General features: G+C 32.1%; 1 protein-coding gene across 1 annotated transcript; it reads right to left on the bottom strand.

The window, feature by feature from the left end:
• Positions 1–540: 540 nt before the first annotated feature.
• On the bottom strand, positions 541–3,621 carry LOC135961290 (uncharacterized). The gene has a single exon (XM_065512784.1). The coding sequence runs from the start codon at positions 3,619–3,621 to the stop codon at positions 541–543; it is 3,081 nt and encodes a 1,026-aa protein (XP_065368856.1).
• Positions 3,622–9,469: the final 5,848 nt, after the last annotated feature.

Below are 9,469 nucleotides of genomic sequence, written 5' to 3'. Positions count from 1 at the left end.
TAATCAGATCAGATTTCGTGATTTTCCGTAGTTCGAATACTCGCCAGGTTTCATCGGAGATCCACTCTTTTCGTGCACGTTCCTTATGGCCGAGAATTCAAGTGGCAGGTTCCATAAATATAGATTTCACCCTCTTCCATTCCGTTAGCTTACCTTCTTGGAAATATCCAACATAATTTCTCAAGGCTTCGGAATATGCAGCGGCAACTTCTCTATCCTTCGGCCTATTTATGTCTATAGGTCGCATGCTTCCTCTATTGCCGGCATCACGAATAGCCTCAAGTTTGACACGCATATCTGCGTATATAATATAGGACTGTAATAAATTACAGCCCTATATTATGTATTTTTGTTAAATTAATAAATTATTTTTTTTTTAGTTTTTCTACAAATTTTATTTTTCTTAAAAAAAAGTTCTTAAATCTAATAATAAAAAAATATTTAAAGTCTTGTTAAGACTGTCAAATCTTATAAACAAAATATTACAATACAATAAGGAAACTTAAGAACTAATTTAATATATTGAAATTAATATTATACTTAAACTACCACCGCTTTGTAGTCGACCAAAGCCTCCAAAATAGTGTCCATATGTTTGGAGCAACTGCTCAAGCAGATTTCAGCATAACGACTCAAGAAATGCATATAACTTTCCAATTCTTCTACAGAGCAAGCATTGAAGTTGTTACTGCAACCAATGTTGCTGATGTCAGAGACAATGCTTTTAAGTTTTTCCATATATTCGGGAGTACCTTTGAGGACATCGAGAGAGTCCTTGGCAATGTAGGAGGGTTTAACATAATTAACCAGTTGTTCTTGAACCATGCTCAAATGCTGTTGTTCATTTTGAACGGTATGCAGCATCTCAGGAATAGATAGATTTTGTGATGGTTCCAATTCTTGGCTACAGCTGTCATCGAAAAGTTGATCCAGAGGTTCACTTTCATATTCATCACAATAGGAATCTAGACTCATCATGGCCTGACTGTTGCGTGGCATGGAAAGTTCTTCGTTGTCCAGGGATGCTAAATCATAATGATTGCTGCCAAATGGTGAGAATGATAAACGTTCACTTTCAATTTCCACAAAGTTGTCGGATTGATCCAAATCACTAATCATTACTGGTTTGCTATGAGGCCAAGCATATTTACTGCGTCCTTCCAAGCCATTGCTATCGCCAGATTGTAAACCCACCAACATGCTATATTGGCTTTCCACAGAAAATTTAGCAGGCTGATACCAAAATTCAGGAACATTAGAAAACTCTACATCATCGACACCAAAACGCAAGATGCCAGTTTCTTCAACGGTTTCCTTGATGACACGGAAGAGTCGATGTATTTTGTGAGAGGTCAAGTATTTGCCACTGAATGGTATGGCCAAGTCTCCGGTAGAGAACCAATAGTGTGAACAATCCTTAGAAACTGGTATGCGTGTTGAAATATTGTCAATATCCACGGGGCCATGTACGGAAAATGTATGATTATCTATGCCGAAATGCAAATCCTTGGTATCACAACTAGTTTGACTGAAGATTTCATACAGCAGGCGAAGTCTTTCGGCTTCATTATAGTTGATCTCTAAAGCAACTGAAAAGTCTCCACATTTAATCCAAAATGTTGAAGATTTTTCTGCCGGAATTTTAGTTGTTTCATTGCTCATTTCTATGGTGGGAGCATTTGCAAAAAACTTTTGTTCTGTTTGGCTGTAGAGAATGCTGCCGTAGGTTTCTTGAGGCTCCAAGGGTTGATCTTCCCTGATAACCTGCATGGCCAAAGAGCTGCGTCTTGACTCAACATCATAAACAGATTTGCGACGAGTTTTCATGGGCTTGGAGATGGGACTAAATAGTTGTTGTTTAGCTGAACCTGTGGCATTAAATGAATGATGGTCTTGAGTTTTGATGGGTGTTGAAAAACCAAAATTGGGTTTGCTGGAATTCAAAGTGGTAGAAAGAGACGTGTTTGTTGTTTCTGCTGCAGCTGGGACGAGAGTTCTTTTGAGTGGACTGTCAGCGTCATTGGTAGCGGTTTCGAAGCCCTGATCTGTTAAGCTATCGGTGAACAGAGCCACATTGGTACCACTCTTGTGTAGTTGCGGAAGTTTAGCAAAGCTCAGCGATGTACGAGGCGTACATACAGGAGTTTCCAAAGCAGTCAGGGTATATGCAGATTTGATTTTGCGTGGCGAGTTGACTACTCTCATTAGAGATTCATGTAATTCGGACAAGCTGGCCTCTAGTTCAGGTAGTGTTTGGTCTGCAGAGATCTCTTCTTGTGATGTAGGTTGCATAAATAATGTTTTGTTTTTGAGTTTAGTTTCAACTTGTTTTGTGTCTGATTCAGAATCAGTAGAGGTCAATTGGTTGGCTTCCTGTTGTAAAACATCTTTCTTCCAGATGGAATTTCTACGTAATTTCTTCTTGCGTATAGGCTTTAAAGGTTTGGCAAACTCGAATTCTTTTTCGGAATTCTCAGCTTTATTCTGCTGGCTTTCTGTTTGAGATTCTTCACTGGTATTTTTGGGTAGTGAAGACAATCCAGATTCACTTTCTTCGGCTGCTGAGGTTTTAGCCGAAGATGATGTAGTATTAGACCTGGAGGACTTCTTTTTGCGTGGCATGGGTTTAGGTGCTTCGGCATTTTGTTCGGCTTCGATAGTTTCCAATTTAGCTATAGCTTCTTCCAATAGTCTATCAATGGCTGAATTCTGTTTTTCTTCATCAATCTCAGATTGATTAGATATGTCTTCGTGTTTCTCCTTAAACCAAGAGAAGAACAAATGTTCTATTTGTTGCTTTTGGAAGATTGTGTATGTTGTCTGATTTTGATCGTGTGCTTCTGTTATGACTTGAATGCATGTTAAAGATTTAGATTTGTCTTGAGTTCCAGTTTTCTTCCTGTCCAATATATCTTCAAATTCCTTGGCTTTTATGGATGTCAATGCAGGGACTTTTAAGTTTTTGCTAGCATCTACGGCTTTCTTCATCGAATCCATTCGTTGCAGGGTCTTATCGCCAGTGTTGATTGGTTTAGTAGAAACTGTATTGAACTTAAGTAAATTTTTAACTGTGGCTTGTTTTTCAGCACTAACTTCTGCACGAGCTATATTTTTGTCGGCGTTGGCTTCTTTAAGTCCAGCATGTTTCCCAAATTGAGGATTCTTTTTGGACATTTCCCCCACAAATTGGCTGTATAATTTAGCCTTGTCTTTAACAGAAAGTTTGTCAAAAACATCTTCAGCTACAAAGCAGGAAGAAGGTTCAGTTTCAAATTTGGCCAATGTTTTAGCTCTGGGACTGGGAACTTGTGGTGCTTTTGGCTTGGTGAAACGTGTTCTAGGCATTGCTACTGGTTTTACAAAGGTGGCTTTAGGTTCTGGCGAAAATTCATTAATCAAAGCAGCATACTTTCCCAATTCCGTATCACGGTTCATAATTTGCGATATCATGGAGTTGAACATAGAAGCCATTTGCTTAACCTTAGATTTCTTCAACTTCTTAGGTGATTTTGGTTTAGTTGCCATCTTATATGTTTCAAAAACTGATGAGGCTTCGTATTTCATTTTCAATTCCTCAATGGAACGACGCTTGTTAATTGGAGATGATTGAGTAGTAGACATCATGGTATTTTATATTTTTAAGTATTTAGATTTTTAGGTAAAACTTGTTAAGATAATTTTCTTATAGCGAGGTTAACGTTGGACGTTATAGTTAAGAATTGATGCTATTTGCTTCATCAACCAAGGTATATATAGCAAAATGCACAGCCCAGAAACATTCGCAGGTAGCGGACATTTACAAATTGGCCTTATTTCAAGTTAGGTACAATATAGTAAGTGCTACTAAATGGGATGTGGATTAAGAGACAATTATTTTTAGTACCTGTTTTCTTATTGGGTTTAAGTTAATCTGTTTAACCCAATAAGAACACAGGTGTTTATTGGGTATTTCAACGGAATTGTAACAACCAAGTAAGACTAACCCGTAATACATATTATGAACACGTGCAATTTTAAACGTATTATTGTATAGATTATGGATATTTTCGTAATTGGGTTAAATTAGATTCGAAGATGAAAAAATTCATGTAAGTATAATGGCAAGTGTATTTCTTCAGTTAGAAATTCAAACGAAAAATAGAATTTTCGTTTGAATCAGTCTTAGTGCAGCCACTGCAGTCTCAGTGCAGCCACTGTTAGCTTTCCAAACATTTTTTAAAGGACTCTTCCAAAAAACCTCGTATAGGATTACATACACACGTTCACATGCTTGAAAAGAACATGTTGGTTTTTCATGTTGACAAAACGTTGAAAACACACAGGCTCATTAATCAACCTGACTACAAGATGAAAATGCCAACGAAAAAAACAAAAAAAGAAGTAGAAAAACAAGTAAAACTTAAATTGACTAAAACTTTAAGTTGAAAAAAAAGAAAATTAAGAAAATCTCGTAACGATTTTTTTAAAACCAAAATCATGTGTGTTTTTTTTCCAAAAAGTCATCAATGAATGGATTGATCCTTCCTTAAAGTATCCACATTGTGTGCTGGTTACTGGTTATTGACAAGGATAAATTGTTGGTTGTTTGCGTAACAAAACGAAATTTTCTTATAGATTCTCTTGCTTTTCACTATTTCATTATCCTAATGTTATTGCAGACAGCAACAACGATATTAGTAATAAAATAAATGTTTAGATATTTGTTGTTCAATGGCCATTTTAGCTGAAATATTTGCACACATTAAAAATACGGATATAAAAAAATACAATGTCTTTGATTTATTGTTCAATTTTGCAAAATGGTCATGTTTGTTTTGAGGGAAATAAATAAAAGTAAATGATTCCATAATAATGATGGGAAATCATTTATAAATAACATGTTAAGATTTAATCTATCCTCTAAGGACCTGTCATTCAAACTTCATTTAGATGTGTCAATGGTCTTTTTAGTTCATTGCTATTTTTGTTGCAGATAACTTTAATAGAATATGTAATGTTCAAAAAAAAAAAGTTGTTTTTTATAACACTGCAAGTACGTGAGATTGACACTCCACAACGAAGACAAATATATCCGACAAGGCACAAAGTTGCTTGCTTTAACTTTTCATTTATCGAGGTTGAAAGTTCAAATTTTATTTAAGAATAGTGTAGAATCACTCAGTTTCTAACAACGATCCAGATACAGAAATGAAAGGTTTCATCGCAAAATAAAAACTTTAAATTATTAAATTTCCTTTACAAAAATTACTTTGAACGTATGTGGAAATGTGAAAACACTAGACGTTTATAAATCTAGCAAACACCAGAAAATTGTTTGTGTAGTTTATACTTGTTTATAATTAAATTAAATAAAATAAGCATTAATGGAAGAATGTGTCTATCAGCCTAATTTAATTTTATATCTTGAAAAAATAGTAATAGATTCTTTGCAGCTGCATTAGGGTTGCTTAGACTTTGCTCTTTGGAAATGTTTTTAAAAGGGTAAGTAATTATTTGTCTGGTTTATGGAAAACAAATTTTATTAAATGTTAAATATCGCATTTAGTTAAAACAGAATCATAATCTATACCTATATCTATATAAAAATACCTAAAAGTATAAAATTTTCTAAACTGTTTAATTTTTTTAAACTAATTTTAAAAATTGGTCTATCTAGGATTTATATTAGGATATATTATTAGAAACATGAAAAGTCCTTATAATCTTGCAGTACCTGTTATAGAACTTTTAGGATTTCTGAAATTAATGGAAAATTAGCCAAAAATCAACTATTTTTTATAGTTGTTTAAATACCTGTATAGGCGTAATTTTGCCAGGCGGAGGGATTTTCTACTCAAAGGTATCAGACATACCTAAATAAGAGCGTTAGGTGTTGGAAAATCCAATTCTGCAGAAGGTGAAGAAACTTCCTTTATTTTTTTTACTCTTTGCATACATGCCGAAATTGTAAACAAAATGTTTGTTATTGTTTAAAAAGTGTAAACTATTAGGTATGGCACAGAAGCGAAATTTTTTGGAAATAAATTTGCCATTTCTAAACGGCTGGTCCGATCAGAATAAAATTTGACGTGAGCGTAGCCAAGAAGTATTCGAGTTTAAGGACTGAGTATTAAAAGTGGTGTATTTTTGAATCGAATTGAGATATTCACCCTTATCGTGGTTGGCGTAAACGTCTTACGCCTGCGACAGTTTCGTACTAGATTAAAGAACAAGTTTACATTTTATCTTTAATCTAATACGAAACTGTCGTAGGCGTATGACGTTTACGCCAACCACGATAAGGGTGATTGACTTGAATTGTTTATGTAAGACCGAAAATTACCTTATCTAAACAAAAAAAATTAGTTCGGAATAAATATGTATCAAATTGGGCCTAATATTTGCAATCCTATTAAAATGTTGATAAAAATTTTATTTTTAGAAACTCTATATAAATATATAATATGTAATAAAATCGTTATTTATTAACAAAACTAAATGAAATTTTCAACATTTTTTAAATTTGTCATTCTAAATAACAAAGTGTAAAAAGGTCAAAGGGAATCCCGCAATTAATAAAAATTTGTAACGAAAATCCCAAAAACGGTATTTTTTACAATTCTGCCCATAGGATCCACATTTCCTACGGGGCTTGGAAAATGCTTTGGGGATAAATAGAAAAGATATCAAGGTTTCGAAAGCTGCTTTCTGTTTTCTAATCCCGGCTTTAGGATTTTAGAACATATGGCCCAATATTGAAATTTTGATAAAAATAGGTAAATTTCCGAAGAGCGTAATTTTTTTTTTAATAAAAAAAGAGCAACAGCAAAAATTTACAATTTCTTTAATTTTTAAATTGAAAATCGTTTATTTTTGGATTCATAATTTTTCATATTATCTGACATCTTTTGTATATTATTGGTAATTTAGCTGTCTAACTAACAAAAAAAATTCATCAATACATCAGTCACATAACAAAAAAAAATTTGGGACCTAAAAATCGCGTTAAATAGAAATCACATATGTACATACATACATATCGTCACCTTAAACGAAAGCCGACGTAACTACACAAAAATTCAAAATCGAGTTTTTGATTGATTGAACAATTGCCAAGAATACTCTATTATTATTGATTTATAACGTATCCTGTAAAACCAATAAAAATGTACGTCCGTTTGCATTTAAGGCTACGGTATATACCTTAAGTAAACTTATTTTATTTGTACTTCTAAAAACTTACTTAAAACAAAAGTAAAGTAAAAAAAACTCAACAACTTATTTCTTATCGAAAATTAAGGAAAAAATGTCAATTAAAAAAAAATATTCTAATACATAAAAGAGATCAAAACATAACAAAAAATTCATAAAAATTAACGAAATTTTCAAAAAAGAAATCTGTTATTCGCTTGTGTTTTTTTCATTTCTTGTTGTTTTTTGCCACATTATATATAAATCGCGTAAAAAAAGTCGCTTATTTGAAAATATGGTTGCTAATTTGAAAAACTCAACGCTTTTATTTAAGTATCACTGTAAATTTGACATAAAATTTGTCTTTGACGTGGGGTGAGTATATTCAAAATAGCCTTCGCTTATTAAAAATTGCTTGCATATTGCTTTATTCAAAAATAGTAATTTTGAAAATTATCTGATTTTAAAAAAAGGCATTTAAAAATCTGATTCGGAAAAGTAATAGTTCAAATTTGATGTTGGGTTATTGACTTCAAACAAGCATTTGCATGAAAATAGCTAATTGTTTTTATTTTATTATTTTGCAAAACTGAAACTTTAGAGCCGATTCGGCAAAGGTTTAGTTATATTCGATTTGACTTAAATATACGAGACTATAGTAAAAAATATACGAGAATATAGTAAAATAATCCACCCTAGTGTGTGTATACGCAATCTACCTCCTTCCAACTATATGTTTTAAGTGGAGGAAGAATAAAAACAAGAAAAATTGCACAACACAAAAACAGGGAACGGAACTGAGTAGGACACAGAACACAACATCAATAACAATTATCAACCTTGTAAAGCTATAAAATAAAACTCAAATACATAAACAACAGATGTTGTTGTACTCATATGGTACTATACCACTTACACAAACATACACTCTTCCATATATGGGCGATCCTTGTTTTGCACATTTCGTTATCCGATGCTTCCAAATTCTGAAAATTTAAGAAAAAACTGATAACATTTAGAGATTGCTTATTTTATTTGAAATTTCGAGTCCAAAATGTAGCATTATTTTCCAACAAATTTTGAAAATTAAAAATGTTTTTACTCATATTTTAACATTTACTCTTAGATGTTAAAATATAAATATTTTCGGAAATTGATAAAAATTGTAATTTGATAAAAAAAAAAAATATTTAAATTTTATACATATTGGGGATTTCATGGGGAAATCGATGTCTTTCGATAGGGATGAAAATTGCAAAAAGGTTAGTTCTATTCGGTGGAGAACTCTCTGAGTTAGACCAAAGAATATAAGTCATATGATTTATATTCTTTGGTTAGACATTTTGGCCAAGCAGTGGTCAAATTACCGCATTCGATATCGAGTAATTTTCTTATTTGAGATTACGGCATTCGATCGAGCATGAAATTTAGTACATTTTGTTATAATTACTATCACGAGTGCGGAAATTCGGCTTCATGTGTTTTATCACATCCATGTAAGTTATTATCTATTGTTCTTAGCAACATGTGTTCCAGAAAGTTTAGATATCTATTTCTTCAATCTTTCGAAAACATTTCTTTAAAAAAATAAAATTTTTTTGAAATTTTTTTCCGAAATCAACAACTTTTTTGACTTTTTTTCAAAATGGGCATTTTTTTAAAGAAAGCTTAGATATTTCCTTGAAGACCTATTTGGACGCTTAGTGGGATGAGAGTATGATAGCTATCAAAATAAATGTTTTTAACTCAAAATATAAAATGTTTGACTTTTTTTGAAAAATCAAAAACTTTGTTGACTTTTTTTTTCAAAATGGAGCCTTTTTTAATTTTTTTTTTTCTGAAAAAAAAGTCAAAAATTTTATGTGTTGAGTTACCAAATACTTATTTTGATAGATATCCCACTCACATCCTACTAAGTTACCAAACCCCTCTTAAAGCAATGGACCTAAGTTTTCTTTTGAGCAAAAAAAAATAATAAAACGGACCATTTTGATAAAAAAGTAAACAAAGTTTTTGATTTTGCAAAAAAAGTCAAAAATTTTATGTCATAAGTTACAACATATTTATTTTGATAAATGTCCCACTAATTGACCAAACGGGTCTTCAAGGATAATAGTTAATATTTCTTTTGACAAAAAAAAATGGTAAATTTTGAAAAAAAGCAATAAAGTTTTTGAATGTTTGTTTGAATGTTTTGAGCTACAAAACAATTATTTGGATACATATCCAATTCGCATGCCACTAAGCGACCAAATAACTCTTTTAAAAAAAAGGGGCCCATAAAAAATGTTTCACATAC

The sequence above is a fragment of the Calliphora vicina genome, chromosome 5 (genome assembly GCF_958450345.1).
Source record: "Calliphora vicina chromosome 5, idCalVici1.1, whole genome shotgun sequence".
NCBI classification, from domain to species: Eukaryota; Metazoa; Arthropoda; class Insecta; order Diptera; family Calliphoridae; genus Calliphora; species Calliphora vicina.
This window is presented reverse-complemented; position numbering and strand designations above follow the sequence as displayed.

What these genes read in the sequence shown, in the direction of transcription:
- LOC135961290 (XM_065512784.1), bottom strand. Translation starts at nt 3,621, where the DNA reads ATGTCTACTACTCAATCATCTCCAATTAACAAGCGTCGTTCCATTGAG.